This window comes from Acipenser ruthenus, chromosome 22 (assembly GCF_902713425.1).
Source record: "Acipenser ruthenus chromosome 22, fAciRut3.2 maternal haplotype, whole genome shotgun sequence".
Classification (NCBI taxonomy): Eukaryota; Metazoa; Chordata; class Actinopteri; order Acipenseriformes; family Acipenseridae; genus Acipenser; species Acipenser ruthenus.
In genome coordinates this window covers 11649788-11667250 of record NC_081210.1, presented here as the reverse complement: position 1 = coordinate 11667250, position 17463 = coordinate 11649788, and the positions used below count along the sequence as shown (strand labels likewise).

Here is a 17463-nt window from a genome sequence, read left to right as displayed (position 1 = left end):
CTTATCTTGGCGAAAGCAGAGTCCAGCATGAAGTTTTAACACCTACTTTCATGTAATGGAAATCAATACGCTGTTGATTTGAATCACCTAGTGATTTTATTAAGCTGTTTTCACTGCATAACACCTTTAAAATAAAATAACAACTTTGTTACATAATGTTACTGCTTGGTAAAATAAAACTCTGAATCCACACACACTATTTGTTGTTGTTTTTTATTGGACAGTTGTCTAGATAAACATGTGGCGATCAAAACACTAAACAAGACAGAGTGCAAACTAAGTACTATTGTTAAATCCCTTAGCTTCGCAGAGCTGAGAACATACTGTACTGTTCTATTAGTTAAAGAAAGGGCCGGCCCAGCACAGCTGTAGATCAGGCTCTGCTCACACGGCTTAACGAAAATTAACCGCAATTACATACTTGGGCATTCAACAATGCAATATTACATTCATCGTATCTCCTTTTGCACCAGGGCATGCTGGTGCAAAAGGAGCTGTTTATGTTAATATATAGCATAGATATTGTATAAAATCCTTTTATTCTGGGCCTGGACTGGAGCTGTATGGACACAATGCAACATAATTTCTGCATATAACATGTGCATTCTTAATAATAGAGAGTGTCTTTAATGATGGAGAATGAAAACCCTGTATGCTTACCTGAGCACTACAGTAAGTACTTGGTTCTTTTCAGGTAATAGTATTAAGGATTGCAATCTTACAAGTATAAAGCACCTTTTTTCCCTCTTTATAAAATGCAGTAATCTATAACTCAGACTGAAGGGTTTCAAGGTAGCAAATCCAGAATCTCGGACAGATATTTTGCACTGCTGACATTTTCGGGAGGACATTTAGTAACATGTCCTTACCTAAGTGCAAGAAATGATGTGTCTATGAAATTCAAACTGCATTGCAATTTCCTTAGTTCGGCTACCCATCAAATCTCCCCAAGATAGTGTTGAAGTAAGAACAAGTTTTTTTCCATGTATGTATACTTTTTTTACTTAATGTGCTTTTAGGTTTTGTAATAAGTATTTTGTTTTATACTTGTGAATGTGATTGGTACAATTTTACAAAGAACTGCTTACTGGCTCGTGTGAACACATTCTCAGTACAGGGGCCACATGTACTAGCACATACCAGCTTGTTAAGAGGGGACCATGAAAAACAGATGTCACTGACAGAATGAAATACAAGGTCTTAAAACTCCAGTACATTTAAATGGTAGTGACGCTGTATCATTTTTTTTAGGTCTGATTTTAAATTAAGAAAGAAATAGTAAAATAAACAAATGCAACGGCTAACGTTTTGACTAGAAGTCTTTTTCAATGGCTTGAAGATTCAAAATTCTAAAAAGGAAAAAAACACATTGAAATGTGCAGCAGTATGTGTGGTGGAATCTTTGTGTGCTTCTTTTGGTCTTTGCCCCGCGCTATTTAATTTCATTCAGAGTCGGGATGGGGCCAGTCTCGTGCCTCAAAGTACTTCCTGAGCCCTGACGAGTTGACAGGTGGAAAGTAGGGTCCGATCCTCCTGCGAATCCACCACTTTCCCTCGGCCGCATGGTTCCCGCCAGGGGCGCTGAATTTATACCTGAAGTGCTCTCCTCTCACCCACCTGCAAAAGACAAGAGTATGTTGTGAAGCTGGGTCAACAACCAAATGGTTAGCATCCAAACTGCCCACAAATCTGCCAACTGGCTGAATAAAGGAGTGGCTGACCACCAGTGTCCATGCATTTTGGGAATGCCCCTCAATGGAAAACTTCCCACTGTTCCCCCTGGCTGGCTTGCAATGACAGCACTGTGTCTAATTCTCTTTTTCTACTATGTGATAATTCGATCACCACTCCGTGACTTATAACTAGCAAGTATTACCACCCGCCCCCGCCACATCAGACCTAACGTTAGGTTAACAACCCTGATTCCCTGAAATAGAAACGTAACCATTACCGTATGGGTATTTACCTCCTAAAGACCTGAAACCTGAAAATTGTATACCAAAGCTGCTCAGCGAGCCTGTGATGCCCCCGAGGGCACAAAAGAATTGCACTCACAGATCTCAGCGTAATTTTCCCTTCAAGCCTACTGCAATCATGGACGCAGTGACCTTGAAGGTTAATGTTTACATTTCTATTTCAGGGAACCAGGGTTATAATAATAACCTAACGTTCCCTTTCAAGTAAGAAATTTAACCATTACCGTATGGGTGAGTGTACCAAAGCCATCGCAAGGGCAAGATTGCAGAATGACTGGAATGCTACAAGGCTAAGCAAAGAGGCTGCCTTGTGCATTACCATACAGAACCCCAGTAACCTAAGCAGCTAGGGTGAAGAAACTGAGGGAAAAACTCACCTCTATGCCTGTGCTGTAAGGGTCGACTGGGAAGCCTACCTTAACAGGGTTTTGAGGATCCACGACATTCAGCCTTTAGAACCTAGTAAAGGTATGGGGAGTAGCCGATATCGCCACAGTGCATATATCCTTGACAGATGTCCCCTGGAATAAAGTCCACAAAGTTGCCATGCACCTACTGGAATGGGTAGTGTGTTGGCCAGCTCATAGGCAGTCCCGACCGTGTCTGCTTTCCATTTGGACGGGACTTCGCCCCATACCAGACAACAAAAAAAAAATGTTCGGACTGCCTCCAAATTTTCGTCCTGTCAAGGTAGTACGCCAGGACCCAAACTGGGCAGAGCGTATGGAGCTGTCACTCTCTGTCAGACTGGAAAGGAGGTGGATGGAAAGCCTCCAATTCCACAGACTGGTTGACATGAAATGCTGAGATAGTCTTCGGCAAAAAGGCCAGATTGGTATGGAGCGTGACCTTTGTCCTGGCCTCTGTAAAAATTAAGCAGGCTTTCGCTATTGAGAATGCGTGCATCTCACTCACCTGCTTTCTGAGGTGATAGCGAGTCCCTTTGAGAGATAAAGATTTCAGCTCAGCTGAATACAGGGGTTCAAATGGTGGCTTCATGAGTTCATTTAGCACCACGTTTAGCCTCCCTTTAGCTCCATCTTTAATGTGGAGGGGGATCTCCCCTTGTCAAAAACGTCAAACCCACGTGGCCGACAACACATCAAAAAGACACCACACTTGTACCTGTACTGGGAACATGTGGACGGTGCTTTGGCATTCTGCAGGGTGTCAATGACCCTATTAGAAAGCCCCAGACAGCTCAAATGCAGCTATTCAGGGGCCAGACTCAGAGCTGCAGGCCCCCGTGCCTGACTGAGCAGGTTGTGGTGCTTTGGCAGTCTCCACAGCTGGCCGCCTAAGAGCTGCATCAGGCCTGGGTCAATAAGGGACTACTAGGAGAACCTTGACCCGGTTCTGCCTGATTTTCTCCAGATAGTGGGAGCAGGGTGAGTCACTAGTGTTCCAAGGCATCTATTGCCAGTGGGTCTCTGCCTTCTATTATGGAGAACCAGAGGGGAGAGTGGGTTGATTCCTGGGAGGCGAAGAGATCTATCTGCTCTCCCGAACCGCTCCCAAATGCGATTAGCCAGTGCCTCCTTGGCATGCTTTGGCTTGCACGTCTCACAGGGATAGAACCCGGGCATGATACAAGGAGCAAGCAATGCAGTGTACAGACAGTTGTACAGGTGCTGCCTCAATCTGCTTACAGATATCGACAGGGCAGGTCAAAGCCCGAGCGGGACTGGTTTGATACCAGATCGGTGACTTGAGCACCGGTCTGTAGTGGACTGGAAGCGGATCGGTACTTGGACGGTACCTATTTAATACCGGGTCGGTACTGGTTCAGGACTGGTGCAGTACTGGTTCGGAACATGGTTGGCACCAGGCCAGTTCAGTACCGGTTCAGTGTTTTTTGCACTGAGCGGGTCGGTACTGGTTCAGTGACCATACCACTAGGTTGGTACCGTGTCAAAACCGGGTCGGTATTGCATTGGTACCAATTCAGTGACTTTAGCACTGGGTCTGTACGGTATGGTACTAGGTTGGTTCAGTACCAGTTTGTTGACTTTAGCACCGGGTCGGGTTGGTTTGGTGACGACACAGGGAAGTCGCCGGGACCGGTGTGGTAACCTCGGTCCCCATTTGGTACCGGTATGGTACTGGGTCGTGAGCAGGTCCGTGGCCTCGGTACTATTGCCACCAATCACAACCAAAGCGAGTATCTTGGTCCTGCGCAGTGCTGCTAAGCCCAGCAGCTGCTCTTGTTGCATGTGTGCTCAGCACCACGTTGTAGACAGACCTGAAAATGCACACAAGAGAAAACATTTTGTCTAATAAAAACAGTAATTTAACAATTACAGAAATAATATAAAACGTCTTGTATTGTGCTAAAGAGCAAAAATGAGAAATAATATAAGCTCCAGTCGGAGCCATGCAGCCTGGGGGTTGAGCACAAAGTCAGTCGACTTATGTTGCTGGATCCCTGGGAAGGAGCGACTCGAGCAGGGGGCATCGCAGGGGGCATAAGGCCGCAACGGAACATAACAAGCAACAGGCTGTAGTGCACACAATACGCGTAATTAGTAAAAACTATTGCAGCGATTAGTTTACTATTACATAGAATTTGTGTAAAAACACAATAAATGTAAAATATATATACAGAAGCATCAAGTACTTATTTGAACAAGGCTCTCCGACTCTCAGGTCAGTCTTGAAAGGAAAGACTTCTGAGGGCAGTCCTTTTGTGCCTCGGGGGCAGGCCATGACTGCATCACAGGCTCGTTGAGCAGCTTTGGTATACAATTTTCAGGATTCGGGTCTTTAGGAGGTAAATACGTATACGGTAATGGCTATATTTCGTATAACCAAGTTAAGACCAACAGATATTGCCTGTGATCGCAGCTCGGGGGTTGACTGTGGCTGCACAGGGGGAAAAGATACAGTATTTTGGAATATAATCTAATTTATGTTTGTGTGATTGTTTTATATATTTTCTTTTTGCCTCTCATGGTATCATAGTTAGATTTGTTTCAATTTTTCTTTTGTTGAAAATACATGTATATATATATTTTTCAAATGATTAAAAAAAAGAAATAGCAGTCAACCTGGACAACAACTATTCAAGTACAGAGTAAGTTTCTCCGTCAAAAATAGAGCCCTGTTCTACTGCAGCGTCCGCGCCAAACTACAGCAAACAGCGTTTCAACAATGCAAGGATGTCGACCTGGCTTTAATAAGAGCTAGGGCTGCACGGTTTAGACTTTTGCATTTTCTAAGTGTTGCCGGCTATAATGAAAATGTATGCAAAGAACACATGTTTTGGATTAAATTGTGTTTTATGTAATTGTCCAGAAATCAGAGGAGGAATACAGCAATCTTTAAACCTGAAGCACGTATGCCAATTAACCCTTCACAGAGGTACTCAGCTGTATTTGCTTTGCAATGTTCAGAGGAAAGTGTTAATTTAGTGATGCTGTCATTGTGGGGACCGCATAGCTGCCCTTCCAGATGCTCAGCAACAGCTGCACCCCCGACACCTTCACCATTCTGTTATATATCAGCGTATTATGACATCCACAGCCGAATGTGTTAAAATTAGTAGCTATATTCGCATTGCTACATTCAGTGCTTAAATCTCTTAGACAGCTGTAATTAGTTCCAGAGCGGGAGCAGCTGTCTCCCAGGCAACAGCTGGGAGTTTTGGAGGGAAAAACAGGAACTGTGTTTTATGTCAGAATTAATGACCTGCTGGGGCAGGAGGGAGGTAAAATAAACCAAAACATTATTATTTTATCTGTAGATATCTCTATACTGTTTCCTACTTTAGCTGTAAATCAAGGTAATGTTAGCGGTAGAAAGGGTGGTTTATTAAAATTGTAATATCCCACACCACACTTCTGGCTTTTGTTAATGTTGTTTGTATGTCAGACTACCAGTAACCACTTGGGTGTGTGTTTTAATCCCAGTTTGGCCAGTGCTTACATAGCTCTGTCTCTATCTGTCTGTCTGTCTGTCTCACTAGAACAGCATTTGCTGTAGGGTTAATAATGTTGTTTATCTTTTACATGCCTAGTTTATTTAGCTGTTGTAACTTTACCTGGTAAAGCTTCCAGTTATTCATTTACCCCTTATCTAAAAAGTGCTTTCTACTGTCAGCTCTCTTGCCGCACTAAGTCACTTAGCAATAAAGTAAGATTGATGTCTTTTGTGTGTTATGATTTTATTAGCTTTTTTAAGTACTGGTACTAATATATGTTATGGTTCAGTGTTTGCTTTAAGTTATGGATGAAACTAGCTTTTGTTCTGAAACAGTGACTTGGGTCAACGCTATGTTTCTCCTTGAAAATACTGTTACATGTAAAAGTCTGGAATTTTACTTTGTTTACCTAGATGTGCATACGTGCATTGTATTGCATGTCTCTCTTGCATTGATAGATACATGTGTCCATACAAATCCTACCAGCACAGACATTGGACGTCAATTGACATAAAACTGCAGCTGCTTGCTTGTTTTGATAGACACTTCCCATTGTCTGTCAACAGGTTGCATTTGAACATAAGATCTCAATCTAGTGCACTTTGTAAATCTAAATTAAATTGATTTTTTTTAAATGGACAAATATGTATTGTGTTTTAGTTTAAATTGGCTTGTGCTTTTGAAAATGCTTGCTTGCTCATATTTTACTTTTTACATAAGTTAGAAAAATATCAACTCTTTTTAATTATATTGGCACAGTGGCTAATAACAAAGAAATCTAATGACTGGATTCACAGACCCGGGTACCCGTCGGGTTTTAAATTACCCGACCCAGGTCTCTTTTTATTACCTAGGTATCGACAATATGACAATGCATGGGTCTCTGGCCGGCATAATAAAGACAAAGTTAAAACAAGCTTTTGCATGAAGCCTTTTCTTAACTGACAGGATATCAATGTTTTACAGAAAACAATAACACAGCGAGCGGCAGGTACACCTCAATAATAATAACTGCAGCGACTATTCTTCTCAGGAACTAAATCAGAAACAAAACAACATAACATACCTGTTGGGTTTATGTCAGTAATAATAACCGTGTGGCTTCCAGTACGGAATGCTTTATCTACAGTTATTGCGCAGATATAGTTTCTTACCAAAAATATCAAATAAGTAGCCTTTATTCAAAAATAAATACGCAAATAAATAAAAATAAAATAAAATAATGTGGAGCACATTAAGTAAGTGTGCTTCCTCCTTTGAATGAAATATTTACTTGGCAGAGTTTGCAAATTCCGATTCCTCCTGCTTGGTAAAGAAATTCCACCCAATGCTTTGCTTGGATGCCATTGTTATGTATTCACAAGACAGAATTTAGTGATCAGGAACAGCACTTTATTGTTACAACCAAACAGATGCTTATGTCCCACAAACTCTTGTACAACTGCCGTCAAAACCCAGCTGCCTCAATTTACGGTAGCTATTGCGACAATCCATAACATAATAGCAGTGCTGTACTACTGCATTCGTTTAAAACTAAACAGAACAGCCATGTTCACAACAACAACAACAACAACAAAAGCAGAATATGGTCAATAGGTGTTGCAAAGAATCCTGCAGCATGAAGCACATTTAACATTAATAACTGTATTTAAACCGAGATGTTTTATTATTATTACTTCAATGTTTCCAGTACTGAAAAAGGTTACACATGTCTACAGATCTGAAGGGACTAAATGCATGTGTACTATATAGTATTTAAATATGTATCATGCACTTAAATCAATACCTGAATAAGACCCAAGTAATTACGATACCTGTATCTTGTGTACCAGCAGAATGGGGTTTTAGCTGTCAGAACAGAGTGCAGACCAGCAGACACTCTCGTTTACATGAGGATCATCTAAAACATGACAAATTTCAATGGAAGCTCCTGAGAATTATTAAGACTTTGATTTGGAAAGAGCACAAGTCATTTTTTGACTTGGGTGCTAAAAGGACAATTTAAAGAACTTTTAAACAACACAACTGTAAATAGTTATGATGTTGACAGCTACCTGCAGAGACACTGGTAAATGTTCTACAACACTGATTTTTACGTTGTGAAGGGGGGATTTTCAAAAGAAAACATTTCATGGTAAGCTTGTCTTTATGTCTATTTCTACAACCATTATTTATACAGTGTACTGTTTTGCATGTTAACTTTGTTAATCTGAAATCGTTACACTGGAAAATAATATAACTATCTTGATGCAATATGGAGATGTTATGGTTGAAAACGCAGATTTTGAGATGGTATGCTTTTTACAAATGCACATTCTTAAAGGCTAGCGAAACCTCTGCCGTATTTTATACTTTTTTTTTCTTAATTCCTTGCCATTGCCGTTTCTTCACAGTAAACAGTGGCCACAGACATGTTCTCACAAAGTAATAACATGAGGTATACTTGTGCCTTATTGTAGATGAACAAAAACAAACAAAAACTGAAATTTAACTTTCATCACTTCAAATAAAACAAACGTGGAAATGGCGTTGTAAAATGAAGGGGAAAAAGACTCACCCTTTTGGTTCTCATCTATTACATTCCACATAACAAAGTTGCAACCAAAAATATAATATATCTATATAAAAAGCACTACACAACATTTACAGCAAGTTGGGCACGGTTTAAGTGAGGTATTTCAGAAAGATGTATTTACCTTTTTTCTGTCATGAAATTCTCATTTGCTCTAAAGCAGCACAATGCTTTTTTGACCCAGATAGCTTTCCATAGAGAGCACTATGCATTTGCGCATAATCTGGTTTGTTTACTTTTTGCTGTCTAAAACTTTTAAATAGAGGCTCAAGAGCTACTGTGTTGATCCTATGTTTTTTTAAATAAATTAATCTTGCGTATCACACAGCTCTTTTTCATTTGCCAGGTTTCAAACTGTAGCACAACTTTTGGCAAGTGCAAGGTATTTTTGGAATTTCCAGCAAATACGAACATCCGAATGTTGTATCTGAATACGTCGAAAAATATTTGCTCGAATATTCGGACATTTGTCCCAGCAGTAATATATATATATATATCTTTTCTGAAATCTGAGACGGACAGGCAACGAAATGTCCCTTTTCTGCAATGTAAGGGAGGTGCCTCACACTGCTGCCTCCGGAAGTGTGGTAGCACCCCCATAAAAAGTTCATGGAAGCAAACTGTTGAGAGTCTTGACAGTTTTTTACAGTTGTTTTGTCAGCAATCGGCCGAATACTGTGCATACTTCCACCAAATATTGTTTTGCTACGTTGTAGGTCACGCGATCAATTATGTGGAGTCGACTGTATATATATATATATATATATATATATATATATATATATATATATATACAAACAGTGCTCCCTCGATATAACGAGGGTCTCGGGGGACACACAATATCACTGTTATAACCGAAGAGCGTTATAAACGGGGGAGGGGGTCGGGGGTGCTGCAGGACACATAACAACACATATCTGACTAAAATACAAAATAAAATTACTCCCTCTCTATAATGCACATATACTGAAGCAAAAATGTAATTTTCTGTGAATTAACCATGCACCATATAATCAACACTGTATTTTTTACCAAAAAAAAAAAAAAAGGTTTTAATTAACAGTTTTGGTTGGGAGTTCAGTTCGAAGCGACAGACAAGCAAACCAAGTGCGAGAAGGAGAGCGCGTCGGGCAAGGGGAAGTGGGAATGGGCTTGCCCCAGGTTTGGCTGCCAGAGAAAGCTGAAGCTCCTATCACAGCAAAAAAGTAAATACATTAGGAAAGATAACCATCTAACAGGCCTAACATTTATTTAGTTATAAAACAAATGTTGAATAACCTGTCTGTGCTATAAAGTGCCAGCGCAGCTTTTCTTCAATTCAGATACTGTATCAAAAGAGAGAGACAGGGGGGCTCCTGAGTGGCGCATCCAGTTAAAGCACTCCGCGTGGAGTGCAGGATGTGCCCTATAGCCTGTAGATCGCAGGTTCAAATCCAGGCTATGTCACAGCCGACCGTGACCAGGGGTTCCTAGAGCGCAACGCACAATTGGCCGAGCGTCACCTGGGTAGGGAGGGCTTAGGTCGGCAGAGGAATCCACGGCTCATCGTGCATCAGCGACCCCTGTGGCCTCCGGCACTATAGGTCTGGTGGCCTCGCTGTGGATCCGCAGTGCAAAAAATATCAGATTGGCAGAAGCACGTTTGGGAGGACACGTGTTCCAGCCGCCGAGTCGGCAGGGGGGTTGCGAGCGATGAGCCGAGGATACAGATAATAATTGGGCATACACAATTGGGGAGAAAAACAGGGGTAAAAAATTGGCAACGACTTTAAAAAAAAAAAAAAAAAAGAAAAAAGAGACAGAAACGGAAGTTAGACTGAGAAGTTGTTTACAGTTTGAACACCACCAGTACTGTATTTACTGTAGAAATATTGAATGAATCACCAGTATAGGGAATTGAGGGACATGCTGTAGGAGCGTTATATCAGAGGTGCGTTATAACAGAGAGCCTTATAGCGAGGGAGCACTGTGAAAAATAATGTACATTTCAGAGTTATACAAAAAGGCCTTTTTCAGGGAACAAGTAATGGGTTAACAACTTACAGCTGTTCTGCAGCAATGGAAGTAAATTAAGCCTTGAAAGTTGATGCTAACAATTCCTACAGGTGTCCCAACTTTTGTTGATTACTTACAAACCCTCTGTCTGTATAAAAGCAGTGTTCGAACAGACTGTGTTACTACACCCTCTTAAGCATTATTTGGACAGTATTGTACTGCAGGAAGTAGTATATTGCTCTCATAATGGCGAGAAAAAGGCAATTAACAAAGGAAGACAGACAGACCATTATAACCCTTAAAAGTCTTTCCTTTAGAGAAATTGCAAAGAAAGCCAAGGTGTCAGTGAGTACAGTTTCCTACACCATCAAAAGGCACTTGGAAACTGGAGGAAACTCTGACAGGAAGAGGTCTGGCAGACCCAAAGCCACAACAGAATCAGAAGACAAGTTTCTGAGAGTCAACAGCTTGCGTGATAGGCGGCTCACAGGACAACAGCTTCAAGCACAGCTTAACACTGGTCGAAGTAAGCAAGTCTCAGTTTCAACTGTGAAGAGAAGACTTCGAGCTGCAGGTTTGACAGGTCAAGTGGCAGTAAGAAAGCCATTGCTAAGATGGCAAAATAAGAAAAAGAGGCTTGCCTGGGCAATGAAGCACCGCCAATTGACTACTGAAGACTGGAAGAAGGTCTTATGGACCAATGAATCAAAATTTGAAATCTTCGGTTCATCACGCAGGGTTTTTGTACGCCGTCGAGTAGGTGAAAGGATGGTTCCTCGGTGTGTGACACCAACTGTCAAACATGGAGGAGGAAGCGTGATGGTCTGGGGCTCTTTTGCTGGATCCAGAGTCGACGACTTGCACAGAGTGAGTGGCACCCTGAACCAAAACTGCTACCACAGCATTTTGCAGCGCCATGCAATACCCTCTGGTATATGCCTAGTTGGTCAGGGGTTCATCCTACAGCAAGATAATGACCCAAAACATACCTCCAGGCTATGTCAAAACTACCTTAGAAGAAAAGAACAAGACGGTAGGCTTCAAATCATGGCATGGCCAGCACAGTCTCCAGACTTAAACCCCATCGAGCTGGTTTGGGATGAACTGGACAGAAGGGTGAAAGCAAAGTGCAACACATTTGTGGGAACTTCTGCAACAGTGTTGGGAAGAACTTTCCGAACAATATTTGATTTCCATTGTAGAAAGAATGCCACGAGTGTGTTCGGCTGTTATATCTGCAAAAGGTGGCTACTTTGATGAGTCAAAAATTTAGATTAAATTTTGTTAAACAAAACGATTCCATGATTTATTTTTTATTTCCAATTGTTTATTTGTTCTATGCTTTAATTTCAGAGTACATTGAGACATTAAACTGCGTAAATTTCAATGAAAAATGGAGGTGTTCTAAAACTTTTGACCGGTAGTGTATATATATAAAAAAGGCAACAACAATAAGGCACGAGAGGGCACGGGTTGTGCTGGATATTGTCACTTCTGCATTGTTAGGCATGAGACGTAGTCGAGTGCCTGCAACCAACCAAGAAGTGACAATATCCAGCACAACCCATGCTCTCAAGTGCCTTATTGCTTTTATAAAACTGATTTATAAACATTTTATACAAAAGGAGAGGTCTATATAGTTTCTAAAGATATATTAACATTTTGAGCTACAACCTTCCACAACAGAAAATAGTCCCTATTAACTAAAAAATAATATTCAAGTAAAAAATGTTCTTTTTTTTTTTTTTTAATAAAGACTGAACAACTATAAAAACCTTGCTAGACGTGACTTTAAATGACTATAAAAAAAACAAAAAACATTGATTAGTTGTTTATCTGTGAGGTGCCTGGATTCCTGCATATTCTACGTAACACTGTTGCTAGGTAATTCATTGTAGCATATACCAAACAGCTCAAGAGTTTAAGGTGCTTTGTTTTGCTTTGTTGGGATAAAGATTATTAATTACTGAGTAATTAATTTAAAGTCAAATAGATTTTTTTCCCCAGAAAGCCAGTAATTTAAGCATTTAACATCCCAATTAGTTTGTTTTGTGGTATTAATTTTTTTGTACCTGTGAGTGCACGGTAGTAAAGGAGAGTGAAGAAAGGTGAGAGTCAGATGGTTAAGACATCACATGTAGTAATATTAAAATATTCAGTCAGTGAAAGTCAGTTTCACAAAACGACGCCCGATACAAACTAAAAGGAGGAAAATAAAACTGAATATCTGACAACTGGACCGAAGTTAAAGAAAATGACTGGTATGTACTACAAAATAAAATACCAAAACAGTGTCTTGTTTAAAACAGCAAACTGGTTCGTAGTGCAAATTAATATAAACTGAAATATGTGATAAGACACCTTGATGTCTTCAGTATCTTCCATGACAGTAGGTATTTTGACAGGTGTTTTCTTTGATTTTGGTTGCGCAGTGATACATGGTTAGCACAGGTGCAGTGATTTGCCTTTGTTCCTAAGTAGTTCCTAATCATGACATTGTGCTAGATATTATTATTATTATTATTATTATTTATTTCTTAGCAGATGCCCTTATCCAGGGCGACTTACAATTGTTATACGATATCACATTATTTTTACATACAATTACATTACTTTTATACACATTATTTTACACATTATTTTTTACATACAATTACCCATTTATACAGTTGGGTTTTCACTGGAGCAATCTAGGTAAAGTACCTTGCTCAAGGGTACAGCAGCAGTGTCCCCACCTGGGATTGAACCCACAACCCTCTGTGCAAGAGTCCAGAGCCCTAACCATTACTCCACACTGCTGCCCGTAACGGCTTAGAACACTGACGGACCAATCAGCATGCAGCATTCTAACAGTCCATTTTATATGACTAAATATAAATGGGGCCAGGTTCCCTTTAAGAGAATAAGGCTTTGCAATCCAGAAAACAGGAAATGTTCATGTAATACAATTTACTGGCGCTTGTGACCTGGGGGTTATCTCTTTCTCTAAAAGTTTCAAGGTTTTTGAAACGGTGCCAGCAGTAAGCACCGTCCTAGCCTCGCCGGGTTAACTGGGTGGTTTGCTGTTATCTGACTTACCTTGGGGGTTCTCTGCCTTCGAATGGATTGTGTGCCATCAGTGATAAAGTAAGAGTATCATTAGCCAGCAGCTTTCCAGCCAAGTGGATCACCCATTCATTTTGCTCGTAGGTCTGGACGGGAGAAAAAAAAAAAAAAGCCAGACGTGAATACAGCTGTGCCCCTGGTAACATCGTCTTCATACCTGTCACTCTCCCTCTGGGGCACTCGGAGGCTTCATTCACCCTAAATCACCATGCTTCCAGGAAGCCTTGCATTCAGGAACAGATTAGGAACCCTGAGTAGCACAACCCACATGTAGGGAGGCATATGGGATCCTTCGCTATCTTCAGTAGAGCGAAACTTGGATATAAAATGAGACCAGAGTTTCAACACAAAATACATCTAATTTTATAACAATGTAAAACTGACATTTCTTAGAACAGTATGTGCTATTTATCATTTACTATCTAGGATAGAAAGTCATATTTATCAGCCAAGGCCAGTTCAATATTTGAAGTTAAGGTAAATTAACAGTGTTTGGTGGGGCTGTCTTATAGTATTTGGTTAGATTGTTAATATATATTACTAACTTCTTATTAATCTTAGCATAATACCAACTTAATAAACAATAAATATGGCTATTGTCAAGTTCACATAATAGTCTTGCACCAAAGCAATACAAAAAAAAAAGAGTACTTGCTAATTAGCATGCTTCCTGGTGCAATAATTAACAAACTTGTCAAATGTGTAGATGACACCAGGCTTGGGGAGTGGCAGACACGCTTACGGCCACCCAGGAAGTCCAAAAAGATTTCCAGAACCGGGCAGAGACGTGCAAAGTAAATTCAATGGGGAGATAGACCTAGCACGCATATCCAAGAGAAAGACCCTGGTGTTGAAGTAGATTCATCGCTGTCAGCAACCACAGGGTGCAGGGAAGCAATCAGAAAGGCAAACAGAATGCTTGGGCATATACTCAAAAATGTAGAGTGCAAGAGGTTATGAAGAGGTTGTGTAATGCACTGATGAGACCGAACTTGGAATACTGTGTCCAATCCTGGTCACCACAGCACCAGAGGGACATTGTGGCCCTGGAGAGAGTCCAATGAAGAGCAACCAGACTAATTACAAGGCTTAAAGGACTGAGCTACTACAAACTGAATTTTTTAAAACTGGAACAAAGACGAATCAGGGGGGTCATGAGTGAAGTATTTAAAATCTTAAAACGTTGACATACTGTAGTTAACCCCGTCCATTACTTTAAGCACAGCACAGAAACCAGGAACAGAGGCCACAGCAGGAAATTAAGTGGTGATAAACTGAGGGAAGGAGACCATTCCTGTGGTGAGGAGACGGAATGGGCTATCTAGTCATGTTGTCAACACAGAAACACTTAGATCCTTTAAGACCGAACTTGACAAAGTTCTGAGATCAATCCGCTGCTAGGAACCAGACAAGCTTAGATGGGCCGATGGCCTCCTCTGGTAGCGCATAGTTTCTTTAACTTAAGCAAATTGCAGTATAAGTATATGGTACATATACAAAAGTGTAGGGGTTCCAAAGGATTAACAATAAGTGTAACTGGTTTTATCGTTAAGTTAGCTTTAATGGAACATCATTTTTGAAAATCAAATCTAAATTAAATAAAATAACTACTATAAAAATCTGCCAACTATAAAAATAACGTTGACTAAACACCTTAAATATGTTTAATAATCATAAATGCATTTAGAAACATTATAAGGCTAGAGCATGCCAGTAGTTTGTATTTGGATACATGGCACAGTCAGTATGTGGTGTAGCTCCCTGCACTCTCTGAAGTCAGCCCTGCTGTAGTGCACCTTGTGTTCCAGCTGCAAGGCCACATGACACCTCACTGCTGTAAAGTGTTACTTTAGAAATCCTGCCATACTGTAGATTACAGGGAATATTTTTTAAATGTATTTCATTATAAAACAGCAGAGGACCCGCTGCAAAGGCACAGCGCTGTGTAGCTGCCACGTTACTGCGCCCGGGGAATAGTACGTTTTAATTTGAAGTGTTTATAACAATGCACAGAGTGCCCATAGGACTTTTATTGGAAATTGTTTTTTAAGCTATTTTTGTTACTTGAAGAAATGGAAATCATGAAGGGAAGTGAGACAATGGAAACATACTAATTACAATGTGAGGAGCAGTGAACTGTGAAATATATATATACACACAAAATTCTGTTCCATGCATCAATACAACTGCTGTTCCAAACTGAACAGACAAAATGTAATTAGGATAAGATGTATATTTAACAGCCTAACCTATGTATAACATACTACCAGATATATTGATAACATAAACAATGACACTGATGTTTTATTATAAACTGTCATTTTGGAATGATATTCTCTGACAAACACTGACAATTATTCTTTAATTGTTAGTTTCTTAGAGGCATATTTTCAAAGGGTTTTGACCACCCTTTAATTAGCTCCTATTTTATTTTTTTTTAAGAGAAAAAACATTTAAATGTTAGAAAATGAGAAACAGCTTCTGGATGCTTAAGGGAACTTGGATTATATTGCTTAGTTGTTTGGGTCTAGTTTTTTGCATTGGACCCTCAATGCAAAAATGACTCAAAAATTACAAACCACTCAAGAGAGTATGGAAAGATGCATGCTGGGAATAACAAGAAGAGACAGGAAAAGGAAGGAATGGATAAGTGCGCAACAAAAGTATGCAATGTTATTATAAGAGCGAAAAAACTGCAATGGCAGTGGGCCGGACATATGGCAAGAAGAACAGACCTTCGCTCGACCAAGGAGATACTAGACTGGATCCCAAGAGATATAAAGCGACCAAGAAGACCACCTCCAGGAAGATGGCAAGATGAAATTAGGAAACACGCCGGAGCAACGTGGATGAGGGACACAGCAGACAGGCTTTTGTGGAAGAATCTTGGGGAGGCCTTCATCCAGCAGTGGATTGAAAAAGGCTGATTATATATATATATATACCCACACAAACACACACACACACACACACACACACACACACACACACACACGGATATATTATATATCTGAGTCAGTGCTTGGAAATTCTGTTTTTTCTTTAATGTTTTGCGTGTCTGAGTCACTGTCAAATCAGGTCTGCAGACAGCGCATAATGTTGATTTAAAAGCATTTTGTAAGTGTAATATGAAGTGGACCATGCAGAGAGGTCAAAATAGGGAGACACAACGCTGTGGGTAAGTCCCAAAATTGACTGACGCTTGTCTGAAAAACAAACTGTTAGATCATAAAAACTACTTAGAAAAATTTGATTTTTTTGTGCTGAATGTAATTTCGGTGAACAGTACAATCAAAAGAACGATATTTTGTGAGATTGATACTATATTTGGTGAAATTATTATACTATTAATATAACAGGTTTATTATTATTATTATTATTTATTTCTTAGCAGACGCCCTTATCCAGGGCGACTTACAATTGTTACAAGATATCATATTATTTCACATTATACAGATATCACATTATTTTTACATACAATTATCCATTTATACAGTTGGGTTTTTACTGGAGCAATCTAGGTAAAGTACCTTGCTCAAGGGTACAGCAGCAGTGTCCCCCACTGGGGATTGAACCCACAACCCTCCGGTCAAGAGTCCAGAGCCCTAACCATTACTCCACACTGCTGCCCAGGTTTAGTTATATTTTACGGTTTGTAGCGACTATAGAGCTCTGTTAAACATAAAACCACACTTAAATATTTTAGGACAGATGTGTAGCAGACAAAAAGTTATATTAATGTATGTATACGTTTTACAATGATTACTGGGATAATCTTACATTGATTTCAAAACTGCTGCAGCACAGACAGGCCTTCCCATAGGGGATGAACACGATCACGCTCTGTTCGCCCACCCTATTATTACAGAATGTGTAGCATGCAGCAGTATATAGGA

At 40.1% G+C, this 17463-nt stretch overlaps 1 protein-coding gene across 2 annotated transcripts in view; it reads right to left on the bottom strand.

Annotated features, from left to right (window-relative positions):
* Positions 1 to 197: 197 nt before the first annotated feature.
* Positions 198 to 17463, bottom strand: part of lmf1 (lipase maturation factor 1) — a 241375-nt gene continuing 224109 nt past the window's right edge. For both annotated transcript variants that reach the window (XM_034052850.3, XM_034052849.3), the window contains exons 10-11: positions 13541 to 13653; positions 198 to 1617 (exon numbers count right to left, since the gene is read on the bottom strand). In XM_034052850.3, coding sequence (XP_033908741.1) covers positions 1443 to 1617; positions 13541 to 13653 — 288 coding nt within the window. In that variant the 3' untranslated portion in view covers positions 198 to 1442. The remainder of the gene's footprint in view (positions 1618 to 13540; positions 13654 to 17463) is intronic.